A 24,379-nucleotide genomic window follows, 5' to 3' on the forward strand; every position below is an offset into this window, starting at 1 on the left:
GGGTTTTTTTTTATTTTGTTACACGGACAGTAAATATTTTGATGTTTAGTTATATTTATAAAAGTTAACCCAAAATAAAGGAATAAATACAAAGTTAATGGAACATAAATTATATCCTTAAACTCACCAAAGGTCATTATTTATAAGCGACGAGACGAGTAGGATGTGAATTTATCTAGATACTAAAAAGTGTATGAGTACTTGACATATGGATGAAGAAGGTGGCTTTATTATGCATAGAGTGTTTATAAGAGTAAGACACGACATGAACATATATATTATTATATTATTATTTATAATAATATTTATATTTTTAAAAACAATTAAAGTGGCTAAAAATAAAATTTTGAAGATCAAAATTTAGATCGTAGACATTGTCATAAACTACTCAATAAAATCGTGTTTGAAGACAAAATTTAGTTATTATGATTATTATAGTTTGTGTCCGAGGTATACACTATTTTAATTTAACAAAATAAATAGTAGAGAATAATAAAAAAAAATTGATGAATGTAAAATAATAATAGTTATAGCAAATAGTGTTGATCGTAGCTAATTAAAAAACATAAAATAATATTTACTGTACAAGATGTAATTACTACAGTATTAAAAAGTTCTTGCCCTATACAGTCATTTATCTTTTCATTTGTTAGTAATTTTATTTATTGTTTTATGCTGTGACATTCGTGCATGTTCCTTCTCTTCTTCAATTATAAGTTTCTCATTTGATAAAGAAATGATCTTAGCTAAACTCTATACGTAAACAAAAATTTTGAAAACTACTCTTTTTTCTTATTATCTTTTCAGTTTTCAAATTTTGATTTGACTTTTCCGAGTATAAGTAAGTAATTAAAAGTGAAACATAAAAGATTGCATTCTAATAATGCAAAAACTAAATTATCATTTTGTAATAAAATTAGATTTTCAAATTTTGTTATTTATTTTCATTTTTTGACAAATAAAATTTTGTAGCTTATGATCCTAAGAGGTCCTTTATTGGTTTATTGATTGAGAAATGTAATAAATTTTATTTAATCATAACAAAACCTAAATCATTAAAAATAACTATAAATTAAAAGAACTAAATTATCATAAAATTAAAGTTAAAAAAAGTACATAAAACTATATCCCAAAAACTAACAAAATATTTGCACATTTTTCTCAAGAAAGATGTTACCTCAATTTTTTTTTGCACGTGGCTAAAAAAAAGTCTAGATATTTTTTTTTCAATTATTGTACTCTCAAAGTTTTCTATTCACGTGCGAAAAAAACTAAAGATTTGGTTAAATATTGTTGTTTAAACTAATTAGTCTTATTACTCAAACATTATTGCTTTGAAAGTATTTGGGAATATGTATTATAGTTTCTTTTTTAGGTAATTATAATGGGTAGCAATTTTTAGAATAATTATTAAATATTTAGCAATATTTTAAAAAAATTTCAAATATAGCAAAATCTATTAGTGATAGCTTCTATCGTTGATAGACTCCTATGATTTATCATTGATAGATTTTGAAAGATTTTGCTATATTTACAATTTTTTTAAAATGTTGCTATGTACTTAATTATTTCGAATATAATTATTATATTTGCAACTATCCCTTCTTTTTAACTAATATTAGATTTTTTTTTTGTGTTCAATTTATTAAATTTTCTTTTTTTGTTCAATTTATTAAAAAAAAATCAACAAATATTTCTTAATATTAATATGAAAATTTTTAATTTCTTTTTCTCAATTTATTTTTTTCACTTATAATCCATTTACGTTAATATGGAAATTTCGTAATCCATTTTTCAATTTACAATTGTCCATTTAGGGGAAAATTTAATTTTGTAAGACTGAAAATTTACGTTGTAACTCACCGGGGGAAAATAATTAATGGAACGTTTGTATTATTACAATAATTTAATAATTTTTATTAATTTAAAGTTAAAAAAACCGATATATTCCTTGGATGTTGTGGATTTCGAATTGGTTATCTTTGTCAACTTTAAACTTCTTGATGTTCTAGTTCAGGTATCACTGTAATGTTTATAATATAAATATTCATCATGCTCTCTATAATCATATCCATGTCGGCTCATGTATGAAGACGATGGGTCGATCTCTAAATCAAAATGTTATGTTTCAAAGTTTAATGACGATGGACCGATCTCATAATCTTAATATCCTATCCTAAATATAACGATTGACTGACCTTCTAATCTTAATAGCCAATACCAAATGGTGTCATCGCCAACAATGAACTAACATAACCAACTCGTTTTTTTATTTTATTTCCCTCTCTCTTTTATGGTATTTTGTACATTCATCCAATCGATTTTTATATCTCCTTCTCCTATTTTTAGATGGTCAGAGTGTTCGTTTTATACATTTAAGTATAACGATAAACTAAAACAAGTCTCAATTTTCATTCAAATCTGACCACAGTCTTCATTTTCAGGAACGAAACATTTCTAAAAAGAAGGTTAGGGCTCAGTTCTGTTATCATTTTGTAATATAGATTTAGAAACAATTTGTCCAAATTAACTCAACCCAATTTCCATCTAACACAAATCCTTTACGTAACGCAACTTCATCATCCGTCGCTATTCTAATAAGCTAAGTCAAATTATTGAAAAATGTGAAAGTATGATTTTTTTTTTTTCCTTCATCAAAGAAAAAACGGTTAATAATTTAATTTTTCTTGTCTGATTCTTTGACTATCCCCAAATATTAATTCGATAAACGAGGTTTTGTTAATTTTCATGGCTTGCAAAGGAAGGCGAAGCGTCTAAGCATCAAATTCGTAGCTCAGTTTATTTCCCTGGAATCTCCTGGAAACTCTAAGTACACTGTGACCCATGTGATTTCTCTCTGCTAAGTAGAGGTAGGAGAACACAAGTAGCACTTTGAATTCTTCAATTTCGTAGACTTGGGTTCGTTTTTCTTCTGATGGGGTCTGTTTTAGATGTGATTAGTTGTTGATTATTCTGTAAAATTAGATGTAATTTCATTCAGAAGCTTCTGGGGTTGCCGAATTTTTTGCCGACACTGTAAGGAGTTTAATCCTGAACATTTATTTCTGAAAAGCTTTGGGTTTTTTGATCTCTGTTTTGGTTGTCCTTGTCCATGTTATTTCTGTGATCGAGCTTGTGGGTTTCTGGCTTAGGTTTTTTATAATTTTTCATGCTGTTCAAACTGGTTTTGTTTTCTTTTTGTTTAGTTATGAAGAATCATGATTCAGTAGTTCATGATTTTCAAAGGAAGAAGAAACTTAAACAACAGTTACCTAATTGGAAAAAACTCTCAAACAACCCTTTTTTTTTGTAACAGAAGTGATTACTTCATTTAACAATATGTTCGTTAAATTTGTTGCTTAATCAGTTGTCTTTTCTTTGGATTGCAGAACTGTCTCCTAGGCATGGAAGTTCTGTCTTGTAGCTCGATTCCACGCAGTAATATTGTATTTCCAAGGACAAAATGTGCTAGAAAAAGCTTGAATCCAAGTTGTGTAAACCTCTCTGGCTTCAGAAGACGTAAGATCTTGTGTGCTAGAATCAAAGCTAGAACCAGATTTTCTTGGTCAAAGCATCACCATGAAAGTTCTCAACTAAAGGTCCTATGTAGAAGCTACGGTGGTTATGTCCTTGATGGAGAAGAAGGAGGTTCAGTAAGTATATCGGAGAGTGGTGAATCGGCAAGTAAAGTGCAAATTCCTGGTTTGCCTGATGAATCTAATGGTGAATCCAGTGCTGAAATCAGTAGTGGCTTTTGGGAATGGAAACCAAAACTTAGTGTGCACTATGAAAAAGCTGGATCTGAAAATGTGAACTCTCCACCAGTGCTTTTCCTTCCTGGTTTTGGGGTTGGTTCGTTCCATTATGAGAAACAACTAAAAGATTTGGGACGTGATTATAGAGTATGGGCCATAGATTTTCTTGGGCAGGGCATGTCATTACCAGTTGAAGATCCCACTTCACATTCTAATGAAGGAAATGAATCAGATGGGAAAGATTCTTCTTGGGGTTTTGGAGATAAGACTGAACCATGGGCATCTGAGCTTGTCTATTCTATTGATTTATGGCAGGATCAAGTTCGCTATTTCATCGAACAGGTATCCCAAATAATGATCTTTTTTCCATCATGCTTCCTCCCTATTCATAAGAATAACACAGAGAATAGTGTACTTGCTTTGAGCAAGGAATTTGACTATTCATTTATGATATGACCCATACGTTATATTTATGTAGCTTATATAGCTGAGCCTCTACTTGGTATGCTGCAAGCTTCATGTCAAAACATTCAAGTTACATTAGTTTCCACACTCATCTACAAGTCAAACATGGGCTACCAAACAGATGAATCTGAAACCTCTCATCGAGTCCGACCGCTTAAGGCTTACATTGACAAACATACTGATGTTTTAGATTACCATTGCAGGTCATCGGTGAACCAGTCTACATTGTTGGCAATTCACTCGGAGGGTTTGTGGCGCTATACTTTGCAGCATGCAATCCTGATTTAGTAAAGGGCGTCACATTGCTAAATGCAACGCCATTCTGGGGATTTTTTCCTAATCCTACAAGATCGCCGAGATTAGCAAAAATATTTCCTTGGAGTGGAAAGTTTCCATTACCAGACAACGTGAGAAAGCTCACAAAGCTTGTGTAAGTTTGATCAATGAGGTCTTACTCTTTCTTTATATCTTCATTTTCTTCTTTTCCTTCTCATAACTCTCTGTTTGATTCAGTTGGCAGAAAATAAGCGACCCCGAAAGTATAGGAGACATCCTTAGGCAAGTCTATGCAGACCACACAACAAATGTCGACGATGTATTTAGTCGAATTGTTGAGACAACACAGCATCCAGCTGCAGCTGCATCATTTGCATCAATCATGTTTGCCCCTCAAGGGAAACTATCCTTTTGGGAAGCTTTAACAAGGTGGGATATAATTTTGATATTAAGATTCAATTTCTTGGCTTTTGTAAGACTTTATGCTGTTTTGGCTTAAATTTGTCTTTTTGTTTTGTAGATGCCATGAGAATTCAGTGCCAGTTTGTTTAATGTATGGAAAAGAGGACCCTTGGGTGAAACCCGTTTGGGGGCTTGAGGTGAAAAAGCGAGTGCCTGAGGCTCCATATTATGAAATTAGCCCTGCTGGCCACTGCCCTCATGATGAAGTCCCTGAGGTATACTTCTATTGTTCACAAGACTTATTGTTCTCCAATCAATTCAAAATGGATTCTAAAGTTTTCTTTACCTCTAGAACTCGTACAACACTGAAAACTACCAAAAACCACCCTCAAGAACTTGAACAACTTAACACTAAAACTTCTCCGAAAGGCAAAAAACTTGAAGGGACCTTATCCTAAAATGAGAAACTGATAGAACCAAAGATATTGAAAGCTAAAAAATAATAGAATTACAATATTAAACCAAGGTACTTGAAAGCTTCAAGTCATAACTCTCTCACTAAAATATGGGGTGTTGAATTTGTGGGTTATTAACATTTCCTGTTTGTGGATGTATAATACTGAAATATCCATTGTGATCACAGGTTGTAAACTTTTTACTACGAGGGTGGATAAAAAACATAGAGACAGAAGGTTTAGTGGGATTGCCACTAGTGGGGGCACAAGACAGCATTGGAGAGGACAATGTTGTTAAAGATTTGGAATTTTTAAGAGAAGGATCAAAGAAATCTGTGTCTGTTCGATTGTATGGATCCCCTTCTTCAGTTTTGGATCGGATAACCTCTTTGTTTAAACTGCAACAGTCAAAGCTTAACAATTAAGCCTCATTGTTTAATTATCTTAGGAAGGATTCTTCTTTTTTCTTTTTTTTTCTTTTTTCCACTCGTTTATTTCGACTCTGCTTGTTTTATACTTTGTAAAAATTGTAAGAAAAAGAACAGAAAAGAAGGATACAGATTGGGAAATATGATTGTTTGAATAGAAAATAGGCAGTAGTTTCCATTATCCAAAAATTTGAAAACGAAATTATCAAATTTGAAAACGAAATTATCTATTATGTTTACGAGTTTTTCCATTATCCAAAGTAAAACTTTACAGCCCATTTCAGAATTATTTGGTTGAATTTCGATGTCTAATTTTTATCAACTTTCATGACAAAACATTTTAAAGATATTTAAAACTTTAAAAACTAGAATTTACATAACAATCTCATCTAAAAAGACCATCTAAAGCTTCAAAAACTAAAATTATCAACAGATAACTCTAATCAAATAGATACCAATTTCATGAAGTTTGTTGATCATTGATTTTGTGGGTAGCCATATATTTTATGAAGATTAGCAAGGAAATTTTCAGATTAGCACTGATAATACATCACGTTTACAAATGGGTTATTAATTTGTAATTGTCCCTACTTACTCTCTTATACTAAACGTCCAAAACTATTTCTCATCATTCAATTCCAATGGTGGGTTATGCCGACCGGCCGGAAGTCTAATCTTACCGGAGGAACCCGCTGGCACCAACTTCAAATTCTCGCAGTTACAGATCTCGATCATGAATCCATCAGGATCATTGAAGAATAGTTGTTCAATCGTTTCTCCCTTCTCCTCTTCCTCCAATGTTCTCCTCATGTACTTCACTCCCAATTCCTTCAATCTCTCCTCCATCGCTTCCATATCTTCACACTGCCACCCACACTCCAATTTCAACAAACCAACACACAGTCCTAAATATTTCAACTCAAAATCTTCATAAATTAAACCCTAACCTGAAACGAGATGTGATTATCCATGGGATCGAGATGATCCTTATCGCTTCCACGAACTCCAACACTATCATCATCCTCCTCGGATTGCATCAAGTGAATCCCAACGCCGTAGTTGAACAGCCAAGCCCCTTCAAAATCGAAGCTTTGCGGGCGTTCAATGAGGACGAAGCCTAGGACCTTGGTGTAGAAATGGACGGAATCCTTGACGTTTTTGCAGACTCTGGAGACGTGATTGAGTGCCATTAATGGAAGTGGATGTTCTTCTTGTTTTCTTTTAGTTTCTTGGGATTCTTCGTTGTTTGCCTGGATTTCATTGTTGACGGCGGTGGGGTTTTGATCTGCGATGTGCTGTTGTTCCATGTGGAGCAGAGCGACGGCAATGAATTGAAACGGAGGAGTGGAGTGGAGTGGAGTGGAGTGGAGAGGAGTGTTGACGGTGATTTGTTTTAAAGGTGGAAGAAATAGCGGCGGATTGAGGATACGTGGGGAAGGGAAGAGAGTGACAACTGCCATGGGAGTAGAAGGAGGTGGAACTTTACGTGGAAGTTTATGTGTAGAAGACGAAAATGTATTCTCACATTTGCTTCGTTAATTTGGGTAAGGGGTTTTTCGATCGAATCTTCACCGAATGATTATAAGTCTTGAGTTTTACAATCTTCACCAATGAGATTAATTGATACATAGTCATTTATCTCACTTTGTCATCGATTGATTAAGGGTATCAATATCATTAAAATTAAGTTATAGTTAAAACAAATTATCATATAGTTAATAAAATGATGGTTAATGTTGAAATTGGGGTATTTTATTACTAATGGAAGAATTAGGGGGTAGGTTTCTTTATTCACATGATTTCATTTTCAGTTAGGCCAACTTTGTGTTATTTCGGTTGAACCAACCAACTTTTTACTAACCAAAATCCAACGCCCAAATTATTTTCATCATCTAAACTCTTTATTAATTCATTCATTAATTAACTGTTGATTAACATTTTTAATTTGCGATTATAAGTTTAAGTTTTATTTTGTTTAATAAATCTTAAATTTAGTCCTTAAAAGCATAATATAATATAAAAATTTATAATCGTATTATGGATATATTTTCAAGTTTTAGAGGGGATAAAATGACATTAAATATAAAAGTAAAATTGCATCGTATGATAAAAAATGTTAGAGTAAAGGAGCTCATAGCACCTTTTTTTCGCGCATTACAAATATGATAAGTAATTAGATATATTAGACGACTACAAGAGAATTATCAAGGAGTTATTCGTTTTTAAATTTGCTATTTTTGCAATTTAGAAAATGTAGTGACGTATACCCTATTATCATAAATCTTTTTGTTATGCTTGCAAATTTTTCTAAATAAAAAGGCAATTTTAAAAAATCAAGAACGAAAACTTTTTCTATTTGTTTAGTTTTAGGAAAATACAATTTTGTTTTCTTTTTGAGTTCTTTTTTCTACTTTTCTTTTAGTTCTTAATTAAGAAAATATAACCATTAGCGAAAGTTTTGGGTTTGGTTTGAATTTAATCCATAAATTTTAAAATATCATGATTTTATCTTTTGTATTTAAGATTTTCTAGGTTTTTTCATTTAGTCAAATTGGTTTCAAGACTTATACTTTTAACTTTAATTTGTTAAATTGTCACTTTCAATTTTAAAAAGTTATAATTTAGTTTAGAAAAAATCAAGCCTCTAGTTTTAAGATTGATAATACAAACATTATATTAGTTGAGTTACGTTTATTTTAATATAGGTATAGGTAAAAGCACTTCCAAATTCACAAAAACATTTTTCTAAAATTATGTCTAATAAATATATAATATTCTATAAACCAATTAACCAAACTCACAATTTTTAATCTAAAAAATAAATTTTCTAGTATCATCTAATCATCAGTTATCTATATCACATTATAGACGTTTTGTTAGTACAAATTGAAGACATAATTTTAAAATCAAAACCTCTTAATTCTCAAGTTAACTCGTTACACATTTATTTATATGTATAATTTTTTAGGCAAATATTTATAATTTTATAAACATAGGTAAATGATATCTTTTTCTTAACCCTCTTTAAAGGAGAATATTATAAAAGTTTACAACACTTCTTTTTTTCTTGGTTGCAACACTTAATAAACTTCCATTATTTATCTTTTGATCATTGTTGATTTGTTTACCTGAAAGTTTTTCATAAATTAGTTTAACAAATAATAAAAAAAAAAGTTCTTGATTTTATATAAAACAATCTAATAATTGAAAAATTAAGAGTAAAAATTGAATCGAAAAGTAAGATTTACTAAAGTAGCAAAAGAAATTATGATAATAGAATTTATAAATTTAAAAATAGATAATTTTTTATGATTCTTTATAAATTATTTAATATAAGTTTATGATTATTTCTTTCTAAATATTTTTTTCTCATAATGGAAACGATTTTCTTTAGAATTTTTTTAAAAAAATACTTCGTTAATTGCGGAATATTTCGATAATATTAATCTATATTTAAATAGAAAAAGGAACTCTCTGGAATATTCATTTTTTGAAAATTACTCGACCTATCACTCTAAGCTCACGCGCATTTTCGTACGCGCCACTCTCCACGCGCTCCTAATCCCATCCGGACCATCGTCCAACCGATTTCCCTGTTCCTCCCTCTCATTTCACTCCTCTCTCTAACTCAAACCAACCCTTTCAACTGCCCAATCAACCGCTCCCCCCGTATCTCACCTCTTCTCCTCTTATTTTCGTTGTGAAATTTTCCGTCGGAGGCAGCCGTAGGGTGCAGACATGTACAGGGACGTGTCCAGCTGCAACACCTACAACTATGGCGATGCTGTCTACTGGGACGCTCGTTATCTGCATGAGGCTGGCTCTTTCGATTGGTATCAGCGTTATTCTTCTCTTCGTCCTTTTGTTCGTAAGTTCATCAGCACTTCCGCCTCCGTCCTTATGGTCGGCTGTGGTAATGCTGGTAATTTCCTCTTATTTCACCTTTCTTTCTTTTTCCGGTTTCTTTTTCGTTTTAGATTTCGATTGTTCTCGAATATGTGTTGGAAGTTGGAATTCGAATAAATTTTCGATGCATTCAATTTTTTGTCGTCCGAAATTAATGTTTTGTGGATTTTAAGTTTATCGGATTGAGAGATTTAGGCGGTTTAGCATACGTGGAATTTGAAACGAGGAGCTTTCTTGGAATCTTGTTCCTGAGAATTCGTAGTCAACTATTTGGACTCTGTTGGATGAGAATTACACGTTTGAGGGGAATGAACCGGAAAATCTGGTTTTTGGTATTTAAATCTTTAATGTTAATCCTAACTTAAGTAGCTTAATGAGGATTAAATCACAACTTATTTGAGAGCTGAAAGCATTGTAGTAGAATGGGAAGGCCAAGAAGTTAATCGACGAGAGAGGGTTCAAGTTACTGATTATCGAGGTTGATAGCTGTATTTGGAAATTGGAATTTCTGAATTTGGTTGTTTCTGAAAATGTGTACATATTTGGCTAAAATGTCCGCAATAACACGGGTTAAGATACAAGAATTAGTAAGTATTTGGAAGTTATAGACGCTGTATTGTTTGAATATTGATCTATATAATGTAAAAGATCCTGTATAAAAATTGATAACCGATGCAGTTTAATTTAGAGCTTCAGCACATTAAATATAACCTTATTGTTGTCTACAACTTACATTGATTTAACCGTGACATCTTTTGTACTTGTAGTCATGTCAGAAGATATGGTCAAGGATGGATATGAAGACATAATGAACGTTGACATTTCTTCGGTAGCAATTGACATGATGAAAAGAAAGTATCAGTTCATCCCCCAGTTAAAATGTATCCTATGAGGCTTGTATCTTTGTTTTGTTTTCAAATTAACACTCGAGTTGCTTGTGTTGACAGAATTGTTAGTATGGTGATACATAGTACTTAGAGAGAGAGATAGTGTGTGAGAGAGAAAAATTAATATGGTCCTCTCAATAGGTTATGGAGTATTCCCTTTTAGCTAAAGTACAATCGTCTCGTACAAGTTCACAAGTTTCCTTGACAAATCTGCATAGATATGGAAATGGATGTCAGGGACATGAGCTTTTTTCCAGACGAGAAGTTTGGTGCTGTCATTGATAAAGGTCTGGCTTCTTGATCTTCATTTTACACACCATCGAATTTCCCAGTGTTTAATACTGAAGTTTGCCCTATGTGTTGATCTTTCAATGCTGGTGCCACCACGTTTCACTCCTGGCCTCTTGATTCTTGGTATAGGGACACTTGATTCGTTGATGGTATGTGAGGTTTCCATATTTCTCATGCATGTTATTCATTATTTTCCCCATGTTCTAATTCTTTAATTTTGTGTACACAGTGTGGCACTGATGCTCCGATTAGTGCTGCTCAAATGCTGGGAGAAGTGAGTAGGTTGTGGACTTTATGAACTTCACAACATTGGTTGACTAGTGTAGATTCTCTTCTTTTGGTTTTATATTTCTCCACTAATTTTTGGCTGTTACTCCTGTAGGCTTCTTAAACCAGGAGGAGTCTATTTACTGGTATCCATCTTTTATCTCTTGTCAAGACTTTACTTTTCAATGTTCTGTTTGGAGTAAAATAATCAAAATAGATTTTTGGTGGTTTGCAGATAACATATGGTGATCCCAAAGTAAGGATGCCCCATTTGATGCGACCTTCATACAATTGGAAAATAGCGCTGTTTATAATCCGTGAGTTCGTTTTCATCCTCTCACTGAACTTTTTCTTTTTATTTCCAGGTCTCTGGTTGATACAGGTGTATCTATTTGGTTTCTCCTGCTTTTGTTTCAAACCATGTCTCCAGAAAAACAATTTAAAGAACAAAAAAATTGAAGAATCGCAGACAATTACTAAAGATAGGTAGTTTAATATTAGATTTCAAGAGCTCTCTCTGAGTGTTGAAAGCTCTGAACATGAACTATGGATGCAGGTAAGTTAAGATGTGCAACGGGGTGCGTGAGAGTATTAGTAAGGGATATATTGGGAATATTAGTAGGATAACAATAAGGACGTAGTGGTAATTAAATGGTGCATTTTTTATAAATAAGGGGAGTTGGGCACCTTAGGAGGGAATCATAGTTTTTAGTGATTGGCCGTCGGAGAGACGTAGCACTCTCAAAAAACCATTGATTTTGTAATTTATTATCGATATTACATTATAGAGACATCTTTAGTGATATTTTCTGTGTCTTGGTATCCTAACAGTGGCCTATTGGGCCATTTCTTTCTCTAGGCTGTGTTTTCACCCTTGAGAAAACTAGATGATTTATAGAGTGAAAAGACAAAAGGACAAATGGACTTCTAAGGTGGTATTTATCGGAAGAATTGCTATTACGATTCCCAGTTAGTGTTGTAGCCTAAGGAATTAAAGGAGACCATTCTTCAAAAATCAAATCAAATATCAATAAAAAAATTCTTGAATACATGATACCACAGGCGAGAAACTACAAATTAAAATACAAAAAAGAAACTAAAAAGAGAAACTGTAGTTTAAACAGGAAACTAAAAGAATCATTCGAGGATTTAACCAAGAGTAACATGAATTCTGCATCAGTTAGCTAGCTTCCCAGCGGTTAGGTTTGCTCCCTTACTATGTGGTCGGGGATTTTGGATACGCTGTGATGTGGCCACACTGCCCGCCTATACACAACGACATTTTTTTCTTATGTTTTTCTGAAATATAGAACTAGTTGATTCACGGCATCGTCAAATCTGTTAATGATGCCTGTATTTCTTCGAAAAGGTTCCAGTTTTAAATCACTTCGAGCAGTTCTACATGGTTATCTCTATCAATTGAACGTCGTTGTTTTGGACTACTACCTATTTTGAAACCATAACATCAAATTGGTTTTGCTTTGATTTCTTTCTCAAGATAGTTTAACTTGTTCTATGTCATTAACGAGCATGGGAGACATACTTATATTTTCCCCTTGTTTTAAGTTCTATGGCATTTTGAAATATACTTCCTTCCCATTTCTCATTCTTTACATTGTACAGCAAGGCCAGGATACCAAAGGCCGGAAGAGTGTAGTACACCAGAGAAATCATATCTTGAACCGGTGCCTCTGACCGAAAATGGGTTATTGTCGCCAAATTTTGTTATGGAAGACCCAGATTCTCACTTCATATACGTGTGTCAAAAATTGGATGACTCGGATCCAAATAACATAGTGCCTCCATATCTGTTGAGCACAGATGCGTTATAGGAACAAAAAAAAAAGGTACCTTTACCTACCTCATATCATTGATTGCATGTTATATGCATTGTTATAAAATGATGTTCGTTGTAAAAGAGAATTAATAGACATAAAAACACGTTGAAATTAACACATAATTGAGGGGATACCATACCCTGAGTCTAGGTGGAGATGGCTTCTTCGAACATAGAAACAATTGATATCACTGTGGCTATTCAAACCAAATGCCTAATTCATTACGACAATGAACTGGCCATGTTCTTTGTGCCTTCTCTTCTTGTTTTTTTTCCCCTTCTTTTTTGGGGTAGGGGTGCCGTTGGTTTTGAGCATCTCAAACAAGTAAACTTGGGCCACACGAACACGATATTGGGCGTTGAATAGGGATGTTGTCTTGATGCTATTCACACTTATTTTTTGGAAGAATTGGTCTATTTTTGCCTTTAATTTGCATCCCCCTCTATTTATATTTGTAAATTTAGCTCTTCTCCTATTTCGGGTAATTGGATTGCTCTTCTTTCCTTGAGGTTGGAGCCAGACGTTCAAATCCTATTATTGGTTGCAATAATTTTCATATGTATTTTTTAGTTTTAAAATTCATTATAATCTCAAGAAAGGAATTTTGAATGATTTGAATAAGAGACACTATTATTTATCAACATCAAATTGCGCATTGGTTTTAATATTAATTATCGAGGGAGGTTTAAAATTTCTGTAGTGTGTAGTTACAGGTTTGTTTATAAGAGCATTATACTCTTGACTTTGTCTAGATGTCAAAGTCTGTGTTAGCATTTCTGTTCCTATGACCCCCTTGAAAAATTGAAGGGACGAGATGTATCGTAATCATTTTTACATGAGTATATAAAAATAATTTAATTAGAAAAAGAAAATTTATCCTAAATAATAAAACTGCTGGAAATGTCTACAGCATAGCGTAAATTTTTTTTATTTTATTAGAATTTGAAATTTTGTTATACTTTAAAAATATTTTGGTTCAAGAAACGTTTTCATTAAGGAACATATTATCGATTTAGATTTAAGACTAATAATTGGATTAGGGTATTTGCAAGTGTATCAATTTATAATTCTTTTTTTTTTTTTTCCTTAAAAAGAAATCTTATGCAAATTTATAATTGTATCAATTAAAATGAATTAGTCTAACTAAGAACTTTCTTTATGAATTATTCGTGGAACTTTCTTTATGATTTATTCGTGTGTTTATTGAATAATTCATTTTGGAACACCAACATTTGAATTTGATCGAGGGATAAAATTTTCCTAACTGTAATGAAAGGTTCAAATTAATTGCTTATGAAAATTTAGATTTTTAATTGATTCAAATTAAAATTTTCAAACGGTCGTAAATATGTACAAAAGTCATGGTTTAAACTTTACACTAATTTTACGATTCTCACATAATTTGGAGAGAGAGGAGAATTGAATATGTTTCTTTTTTTAAGAAAAATAATAATAAAACAAATGAATATAACTAAATGAATTGAAATATTTATAAAAACATAACACAATTTCAAATTTTATTCTTCTTCTGATAATTTTAATACTTTTTATAATTTTTTATAGAAGAATTTTTAAGTATAATTATAATATCTTGGTTTAAGGTGTTTTCATTCCTATTAGGTTTTTTATATCAATCAAGACGTACAACAAAATCAATCTTAATAATTTCAAAATCACCTGCTCGAACTTTAAAAGAAATAATAATAAACGAGCACTCTTTACTTTCATTTTGTTCTGTTTTTCTTTTGGATTCACCAACTATAGATGGATGCTTTACAAATACAAACATCTTTGGTATCTCTATACGTTATTTACAATTTCAACCAAATTACAAAACAAGAAAAATCCCATTACTTAAATCCACATTTACATAAACACAATAAACCCTTTCATAGGAGAAAAAGTTCTTAAAGAGTTCTAATTTTAAGAGTGTCTGAAAACATCAAGCATTCGAGTTCTTCCGTCCAGAACCTCCGAGAATCTTCCATCCACTTCCTTCCCCATTCCCTCCACCGTCTTCTCCAATCTCCCCATTCTCTTCCTCATCTCCTCCACCGCCTCGCCGCTACCGCCGATGATCATCTCTACCGCAACGTTCACCTCCTCAACCTCCTCCGGCACACTCCCCTTCCCGGCAACCACCGCCGAGATCACCGAATCCAACGCCTTAAACGCCGGAACCGTCACACCGGAGGCTAATCTTCTCATCTCCAAATACGCCGTTGCATCTCCTTCACAACCAGAAAGCACAATACCACATATCCAATACCCAATTCCCTCCATTGTTGCCAAAGCTTTCTCGATCGCTCTCTCCTCGCCGGAGCAACCCTTCTTCAGATCTTTCACATTTCCTCTAATCTCCAATCCTTCGGAATACCTCTTTAGAGCAATCGGTTTCAGACGGGAAACCGCCATTGCAGGGGAGCTCTGAATTAGGCTCAGAGCATAAGAAAGCGAAACCCGAGAATTCCCCAATTGGGTTAAAGAAAAACTGATGGAGTTGAGAAGATCAAGCAAATTAAGACTATAATTTAAATACCCATCAACCAAATCGGCTCTCCATCTTCCAACAGGGTACTCCAAGTCAACAACCAATTTCGCAAACGACTGATGGATAGTCGGAAGAAGACCCTGAAGAAGCTGAAGAAGGTAATGAAACGACAACGGTTTTGAAGCGGAAGTCGAGAGTAAGAGATGATTCAAGCAAGCCGACACGTCGTCCTCGAATGCGTGAAGACGAGAAAGAGAGAAGGAAGCTAATTTAGAACCATGGCGGTTAGGGTGGCGATTGTCGAGCTTGGAACAGAACTTGTTGAAGGTTTGAAGCAAAAGGGGCATTATAAAATCAGCAGAAATGAAAAGCGGGTTTGTGTTGTTGATGATGTTTTGGTGTCTTAGAGGAGCGTTTAACAATGGCGGGCTGTGGAGTTTAAAGGGGTTTTATAGAAGGAAGAAGAAGAAGAAGAAGAAGAAAGTTTTAATGGAGAAATCCGCGTGCGCCGTGGCTTAAAGCCCAAGAGAGAGTAAGCAAACATTTTGACTTTCTTTTTCTTAATTTAATGACTCCATTTCGCGTCATCTTTACGAGGATCAATTGCCTTTTTCCTATGCTGCTTCCTTTTTCTTTTGTTCATGTCATTAACACTTAATGACTTTGTTAATTCTTTAATAGAAATAGGAAGAATCTTGTATTTGTAAACTATGTTGACCAAAATGAATATAAAGTAAAATTGAACCATAAAAAATATATTGGACCAAAAGAAAAGTGAGCAAATTCTAAATGGAAATTATCAATTTACGACTAAAATGGAATATCTTTTGGGATTGGAAGGTTAAAATAGATTCATATTCAAAGTTCAAGAACTAAAATAAGATTTAAAATAATGAAATTTATCGTGTTTTTTTAGTTAATAAATATTTTATTTTTTTGCTTTTTTTCTTATTTTAATTGAAATTTGAAAAAAATAGTTTAAAAATAATAATAATAGCAAAACGTAATTAATTTTTTTTTGTCTGTTTTAGAAAACCATAAATGTTTTTTAGAACTTAAAAAACGTTTGTTATTATTTAGGATTAAATTACCAAAAAGTCCATATCCAAAAAAAAGAAAAGAATTAATAGATAGAAAACAAATGACATTTTTTTTTTTTTTTTTAATTTGGTCAAACCTGATTTGTCCTCTTCAAAGACAGCTAAGGATAAAATCAATTTGCATATTTGTTTGTTCCTACAAAGTTGTAATTAATATTTATTTTTAGTGCTTCCAAAGAAACCTCCAAATATAAGAGATTAAAATAGTTTGTTAATGTAAGAGATTAAATGTTTTCTTAATACAATAAGAATAAGATAACAAAATTATCAACAAACATTTGATATCATAATCAAAGCTAATACTATAACGGTGACATACAACACATTTTAAGTACACTTTATAAGATTGTGTTTATTGTTAAATAAATAATTTTAAGCATTGTTCATGAGACAAATTTTTATAAATATAACAAACTACTAAAATATTTACGGTTCGTGTAATAAAGTTAGTTATTTTTTAAAATATTTTAGATTTTTCCATTCACCTTTTTTTGCAAATCTTTTCTATAGTCTTTCTTTTTTTTTTTTTTGCTTTTGCGATTTTTTTCTCTGTCTTTCTTCTTTTCATTGCGATTTCTTTCTATATCTTTTTTTTTTCAATTGGGTAACCAAATTTGATTTCTTTATTTTTTTCTCTTTTTTTTTATTGTGATTTTTTTCGTCGTCTTTCTTCTTTTTCTTTTTTTTACATGATTTAGATTAGAGTAACCAAATTTAAAAAATCATTTATAAAAAATCTTAAAAAAATCGTACTAAAAGAATAAAAAAACAATCATTTAGTCAAATCTAAATGATTGTGTAGCGAAAAATCTTAAAAAGTAAATCATCGTCTAAATAAATCTAAATGATTGTGTACCAAGAATCTTGAAAAATTCGTTTAACCAAATCTAAACCACCAAATCTGAAATATTGTGTAACCAACTTAAATGAATTCTGTACCAAATCTAAACAATTGACCAAACAAACGATCATCTACCAAATATATTATTCGCGTTGTTGACGGGATATTTTTGGTATTTTCCATTATAGGCCTATGGATTTTTTCCGTTTTTGTAATTGTTTTAATATTTTACCGTTTTGTCATATTTTTTTATAAAACCCCTTCTCATAACTTTAAATAACATAAACATTTTCAAATATATATATATATATAGAAAATTATAAAAAACGATAAATTTGATAAAATATTTTCAAAATATAACAAAATTTTATATTCTATTAATGATAGACATGATATGCTTCTATCGATCATATTGATAGACAAATGATAAAAGTGTATTAGTATATATATGACTAATAGAATCAAAAAATTTGTTATAGGTTAGTATTTATTTTATTTTATTATATATAAAAATGTGTAAAAGAAATGGGGAAGTTTGTAGAAATGAAAAGGAAGAATAAATAAGAATGGAAGTAGTTATTGACTTACACGTCGGACTTACAGCACACCAAATGAGGAAAAGCTGTGGGCATCCGCAGTTACACATTTTACACGTCGGATTGGGTCAACTCCTTTACCCTCTCCTATTATCCTCTTCTTTTATTATTATTATTATTATTATTCTAAATTGCTCTTCAACTTCAAATAAAACATAATTCATTGTCTTTATAAAGTCTAAAAATATTTTTTATTTATTTATAAAAAAAATTCATTAAAAATACGTTTTTTATTGATAATAAATTTTGTTAATATACAAACACAGAGATACCAGAAAAATTGTCTATCTGATATTTATCTTCTTTTATGTTGTTGCTATAAAGATTTTTGGCTTTGATTTGCACAATAAATGATATTTATGGATCTCTACTGTCTTCCTCTTGCTTCTTTATTTTTGTTTCACTTTGAGATAGAATTCAATAATTATATTCAAAATTAATGTGATTTAAGTGATGAATAATGTAAGCTTAAGAATTGATGTTATAAGATTGGGGAAATTGGATCATCCATTTAGATCAAAAAGGGAAATGTAGATTGTTCTCTAATTTAATTATGGAAGAGAGAAAGATGTTTGAATTGTGGAGGTCAATTTTGTGATTCTCTATATCTCTAGAACGTATAGTCAAAACTCAAAAGCTTCACGTCATCCATGGAGTAATCCGTACTTCAATCCACACATAAACCTCCATTTTGCATCAAAATCATATGCTCAAATCATAAACCAATAAATTAGTGGTTCAAACCAAAACAACAAACCCCACTCATAAAAATTATAATTTAATTCAATATTTCGTTATGTGTATTGTTTTTGTGTGTTTTTCAGAGACAAAATATTAAAAATAGAATATTCCATAAAATATTTATATTTTATAGAAAAATCAAAAAATTAAATATAATGAATTTTGTTTTTGGCGGTTTTGTCTGTGGAACAATTTGTCAATTTTTTTCTACTTTTAAAAAGAAAATCTTTTTTTTTTTTTTAACTCAACTATCTAAATTGGTGAGATTTTGAGAACTTTACACTGAAAAGATCAATTAGAACTCACGCTTCTACATTGGAATATCATACTATCAAATGTGGTATAAAAGACAATAAAACTCAAAAGAGAAAGAAGAATTCCACATTGGATAGATCAAAAGAGACTCACAAGCTCCTTATGAACTCATTGATTTTGAGATTTAACCGCACATTATCTAATATAAATCTTTTTATTAAATATCTATATTTTTCTATATATTTTTTAAAAAAAAAAAGTCAAAATTTGAAAAACTAGAGAAAGGGGTTTTTAAAGAGTCTATGTTAGTTTTTAGAATTTGTTTTACTTAAAATGGATTCAAATTATGATAAGAAAGATATATATAAAAGCTTAGTTTTAAAAAACAGGGTCTAAGATATTACTAATAGATTTAAAAAGAGGGTTTAAGTCAATTTGAGACCATTTAATTGTTTATGGTATATGCTTTGATGTACAAGTTCTTAAAGTCAAATTTATATACCTCCACATGTGTCGTTGATATGAACTAAGACGCCCTTGTGTTAACTCGATGACCAATCACACATTCAAACTTGATCTTTTAAGAGTTAATAAACTATAGCATTCATGATTCAACATGATATAATCAATTGAAGTTTGTAATTTATTTTATTTTGTAACAATGCATACCTTATTTTTGGGTTTTTATTATTAGGCCTATATATGTTTATTTGAGTTTTTAGTTTCTTTGAGTTAGAGTAGAAACGTTTTTTTAGGCAATAGGATAGGTTTAAAGTAGGAAAACAAAATACAACATATTGATATTTTGAAGATTTAGAGTTTTCTAGCTATAAATGAAAATTCTTTGCTATATGACAAAATCTCATAATTATTTTTTTGCAATTCTGACTATTAGAGTTGCATTCCAAGAACATTAAGAAAAGCTTGATCACCTTACTTATGGAGTATTCGAAATTGAAGTGAGGAACTAGTTCTCTTTTATCTATTGGTCGATCAAAGTGGTAATAATTCAAGTCTAATCCATTATCTTGGGTTGTTGTCAAATTGATTTGGGAGTTTTAAAATTTAATATTAGGAGTTTACCCATTGTATACCTAATTTTCAAATCCTAAGATTTTATAAGAGCGGTCGAACTATAGGAAATGCTAAATTATAAAAACTATTCTCGATCAACTTTGCCCTAATATAACAATAATAATATAATAAGTCATCATTATTTAAAAGGGAGAGTCGAGTCTTCCTAATTATATTTTATAGTAAAAAATATATACATCTTAACCTCTCGAGTTTATGGTAACCTTGAAAGGATAAGATGAACGAAGATTTAACCACATATATAAATAAAAAAATAAATAAAAACAAAATAAACTAATTTTGTGTGTCCAAAGTTCATCCAAATTATTAGGTTTTTGGTTATGTCAATTTGTTTCTAAAATGATTATAACAAACTTCCAAGTGAGACTAGGCCATCCCATGCTGCTTTTTTCTTTCATCTATTCTTTTGACCTTTTGGTTATAGTTTGTATTTTTGTGTCTTGGCATCTTCGATATTAATTCACGTACTTACTATCTATTTAAATTTAATTTTTGTTTATATGCCCCTAGAACAATTTTTTTAAAAAACATGGACAATGAGTATATAAATATAATACTCAATAAATTTAAAGGTAAAACGATGGTTCGTAAGATTTATTTTAAAGAATTAAAAAAAAAATCATTTTAAAGCTACCTTTTAAGTCTCTAACCTTTCAATTTCGTAGTGTTAAAGAGAAGAAAAATGTATTTAACTTTATGTTTTTGTGGGTATCAATTTCTTTGATATATTTCGTTATTGTATATCTAATAAGTTTTCGAAGTAAATTTGTGTAATTAGACTTTGTTTTCTAAAAAAATCACTAATTCAATTAAAAAGAAATCTAATAAATCAACCAATTTAATATTGTAATTTTTAATATGTTAGGAGCATAGTGGACAGAAAATTAAATATCTTTCAGACTCTAAATTAGACACACAATTTAAAAAATTACCCACTAAATTATTATTAAACCATTGATTAATTACAAACTGCAAAAGTGATTTTGAACAACAGAAATCCAATCATCTAAATTTTGGGTTGACGATGTAAAAATTAATTTATCTAAGAGAAAAAGAAAAAAAAAAAAAAAAACAAAAGATGAAGTGTTTTGTTTGATTGAAAAATTGGATCCAAATGATTTTTAATTATATCATGGTGTGAATATTTTATTCCATTTCATAAATAATTTGGCCTCTTATGTGAACACTATTTGGCTATCATTGATGCCCATGATCCCACCACTTTTTAATTTTTATCTTTATTAATCAAATCATTTTTTGTTTTAATTATATTCTAATTATTTATTAATAAAAATATAGACAAAACATAATCTATTATGTTTTATGTTGACAAAATAAATTTTAGAAGCATTCATCTTTCAAAGAAAATTAAAAACACATCAAAGTTCATTCAACAAATAAAGAAGTGTAAATGTTGATAGCAATATCAAGATTTCAATTTTTTTACGAATATATTGAACAAAGTAATCGATATTTTTGTAAATAAAAAACTTTGTGAAAATCTTTTAGACAAATATTAAGTTATTTTTACTACCAAAATTAACTAATAAATGTTAATAGTATTTTTACCCACATTAAAACATACGTATCGACATGTTTTAGCGTTTTACAAGCATTTTTATTAGATGTAAAAATATATCGATGGAGATTTGGTATTGATATTCAATACTTCAATTTATGTATTTGTTGAAATATATGAAAACACGTCGACAAATATTTTAATTTTATATACGTAAGTATTTTGTCATATGAACACAACAAACTATTTAGTGAGAGTATTTTGATAACGATTTGGTTTTTTGGTTTTAAATTAACTCTATGGACACATATTTCCATCTCCAAATTTGTTCGTTTGTTATCTTTGTTTTTTTTTAGTGAAAACCTTTCTACTTAAAAGAAAAGATGAAAAACATGATAAAGAAATAAGGAGAATACCCTCATTAAATCGAACTTCAAAAAATAAAATGATTACTAAAATATGGTCATAGGAAAGTATCTTGCAGAATCAGCATTTCGATAGATCCATCCAGTTTTCAAAATAACAGCAATTCAATGACATTTTTGATATTTGAAATCATAAAACAAACATTGTCAACCTCATTAAAACTTAACAAATTCAAATAAATTTATCACTAGATATTTTCAAAATTAAAGTTTTAATTCATATGCTAACTACGAGAATTATTTTTTTAACTTCTAGAGTTCAATGGTATGTTTTATATTTTTCAATAGAAACAAAATTCAACCGTTTTCGTATAAAATTAAGAGTATTTTTTTTAATCATTTTTTAAAGTTTAAGGATGTTTTTGAAACTGTATCTTGACATTGCCAAACAAAAAGATAGTATCATAAAACCGACACCGGTAGATAATTTGTTGTCCCAATATATATAAAAGAAAAAAAAAGTGTGATTGTAATTTGTTGACTTTTCCACTAAAGCCTCTGCATATGAAGTGTGTTTCTATTGTCTCTTCTTTGTTTGCCAAATCCTTCATTTTACAAATTGTAAATTCTAATATTATTTGAGTTAATCAAACTGAAATTTTAAATTTTAAATATTTTTAAAAAATCATTGTTATGTATTTTAAAATTTAATTACATTAAAAACAACAAAAATAAAGTTATCAGCAAATTTATTCTAAAAATATGATAATGTTGTTACCAAATATTTATTTTATTTTATTTTAATTTAATTTAATTTAAGTACCTATATTTTGCATTTTAAATTGTACAATCATTTATCCTCACTAGTATATATAAATTTATTTCAAATATATTTTAGGGATGTTTTTCAAATATAATAAAATGAATTGACCTTATTTATAATTATAGTAAAATTTTAATTTTTATCCATAATAAACTGCAATAGACTTAGCTAGGTAGACATATATCAGTGTCAACACCGCAAGTATGTTATCTATTTCTGCTTAATTCGATATTGTTTCAAAATTTCATGTTTCTATTTAGTTGTTTTATAGGCCTTGAACATATCAAGCGTAGAGTATACGGGATGTTAATGACATAAATGAAGCTAAAAGCAAGAAAAAGTTCTGTCATGCTTGGTGTCAAACAAAGAAGAAGTGATCATTTTGCCACTGCCTTGACGACTTGTGGAGCCTCACAGACTGCAAGGCATAATGCCCCTAATTCGTGAAAAGCACACAACAGATCGACATTGGCTTATAGTGCTGCAACTCTTCGATGTTGTTCAACATGAAATTTTCATCGAGCGTTGTTGCACAATCCCAATGTGACATAAGTATTTTCCAACCACCCTAGAGTTCATCATCTTTTATAATTGTTGCAATTCGAACTAAATTAATGTTTTTTTTTTCATATTGTTGGACGCTTGTGCACTATATGTATAGATAGATTTAGTATAGGTCCAGGTGGTGAACCCCTCTCAACTTTATCGTATTTATATAATATATATAAAGAAAACTAATTAATATTTAATACTTGTCAATAGCTGAGTGGTTACTTTGTTTGTAAACTCAAACTCAAATCTTACCTATTAGATTAGCTTGCTAATCAAATTAGATAAGTATTGTCATAATCAACTTAAAAATGAACCCGATCGAACATTTAATTAGGCATTTGAAAATTAGATAAATAATGTCCTAATCAACTGAGAATTGAACCAATCGAATGTTTAGTTAGGAATTCAAAAATTAGACATATTCAACCTAACTTTGCCTTATAGTTTAATGCAATTAGGGGCAAATTGAATTTGCATGCAAATTGTTGAGTCAACTCGGAATAGTAGTCGATAAGAACCATTTAGTTATCTAGTCTTTCCTTGTTAACCTGGTTAGGTGATAGGAATCACTTAATTCGACAATCAACTACTTTGAATAGAGAAAATCTACATAACCCAACCTAGACTTTCTCGTATTGTTTTACAACTTTTATCTCCTGCGTTTTTGTTTTAAGCAATTTAATTCATTTGCAACAATTCATTACAACTCCAATTGATTAACCTCAAGTTTCAAACTATTTGATTCAGAAAATCACATACTTCCTATGTTCGTCGGATCTTGCTACTAAGCCTAGTTTGTAGCACTAGTAGATCTGATTAAAATGCTTGATCTAAATTTAGACGACGAAAACCTATCGTATCTATTTGTAAATATTTTCAACTCATTTAGGCATTACTACAACACAATTTCTCCCCTTTTTAAACACATTCTTACAAGTTGATACATTTAAATAAGAATTGAGAGAATAAGAATTGAGAGAAGCAAATTGGAAAATCCAATAAAATAAGAATTGAGAGAAGCAAAATTCCAT

General features: G+C 30.4%; 4 protein-coding genes across 9 annotated transcripts; 2 read left to right on the forward strand and 2 right to left on the reverse strand.

The window, feature by feature from the left end:
- The first annotated feature begins 2,507 nt into the window (after positions 1–2,507).
- LOC103499960 (pheophytinase, chloroplastic) lies at positions 2,508–5,922 on the forward strand. 3 transcript variants are annotated; one of them, XM_008463132.3, is made up of 6 exons: positions 2,508–2,870; positions 3,390–4,097; positions 4,424–4,650; positions 4,734–4,925; positions 5,017–5,173; positions 5,542–5,922. In XM_008463132.3, the coding sequence occupies exons 2-6, from the start codon at positions 3,405–3,407 to the stop codon at positions 5,776–5,778; spliced, it is 1,506 nt and encodes a 501-aa protein (XP_008461354.2). In that variant the 5' UTR covers positions 2,508–2,870; positions 3,390–3,404; the 3' UTR covers positions 5,779–5,922. The 3 variants fall into 3 exon arrangements, with proteins under 3 accessions (XP_008461354.2, XP_050943929.1, XP_008461355.2); XM_051087972.1 differs by having other exon boundaries at positions 2,706–2,919; XM_008463133.3 differs by having other exon boundaries at positions 2,860–3,036.
- On the reverse strand, positions 5,808–7,320 carry LOC103499962 (glyoxylase I 4). Its single transcript, XM_008463135.3, has 2 exons — positions 6,729–7,320; positions 5,808–6,645 (listed from the first exon to the last, which is right to left on the reverse strand). The coding sequence occupies exons 1-2, from the start codon at positions 7,239–7,241 to the stop codon at positions 6,400–6,402; spliced, it is 759 nt and encodes a 252-aa protein (XP_008461357.2). The 5' UTR covers positions 7,242–7,320; the 3' UTR covers positions 5,808–6,399.
- A 1,941-nt stretch (positions 7,321–9,261) lies between these two features.
- On the forward strand, positions 9,262–13,227 carry LOC103499963 (uncharacterized). 4 transcript variants are annotated; one of them, XM_051087981.1, is made up of 8 exons: positions 9,262–9,703; positions 10,455–10,568; positions 10,793–10,861; positions 10,995–11,014; positions 11,095–11,147; positions 11,248–11,278; positions 11,350–11,449; positions 12,765–13,227. In XM_051087981.1, exons 1-8 carry the CDS (start codon positions 9,520–9,522, stop codon positions 12,962–12,964), a joined length of 771 nt encoding a protein of 256 aa, XP_050943938.1. In that variant the 5' UTR covers positions 9,262–9,519; the 3' UTR covers positions 12,965–13,227. The 4 variants fall into 4 exon arrangements, with proteins under 4 accessions (XP_050943938.1, XP_050943947.1, XP_050943935.1 ...); XM_051087990.1 differs by having other exon boundaries at positions 9,267–9,703; positions 11,368–11,449; XM_051087978.1 differs by having other exon boundaries at positions 9,269–9,703; positions 12,756–13,227.
- Positions 13,228–14,893: 1,666 nt separating this feature from the next.
- Positions 14,894–15,808, reverse strand: LOC107991802 (UPF0496 protein 4-like). The gene has a single exon (XM_017047172.2). The coding sequence runs from the start codon at positions 15,806–15,808 to the stop codon at positions 14,894–14,896; it is 915 nt and encodes a 304-aa protein (XP_016902661.1).
- Positions 15,809–24,379: the final 8,571 nt, after the last annotated feature.

This window comes from Cucumis melo, chromosome 1, assembly GCF_025177605.1.
Source record: "Cucumis melo cultivar AY chromosome 1, USDA_Cmelo_AY_1.0, whole genome shotgun sequence".
NCBI classification, from domain to species: domain Eukaryota; kingdom Viridiplantae; phylum Streptophyta; class Magnoliopsida; order Cucurbitales; family Cucurbitaceae; genus Cucumis; species Cucumis melo.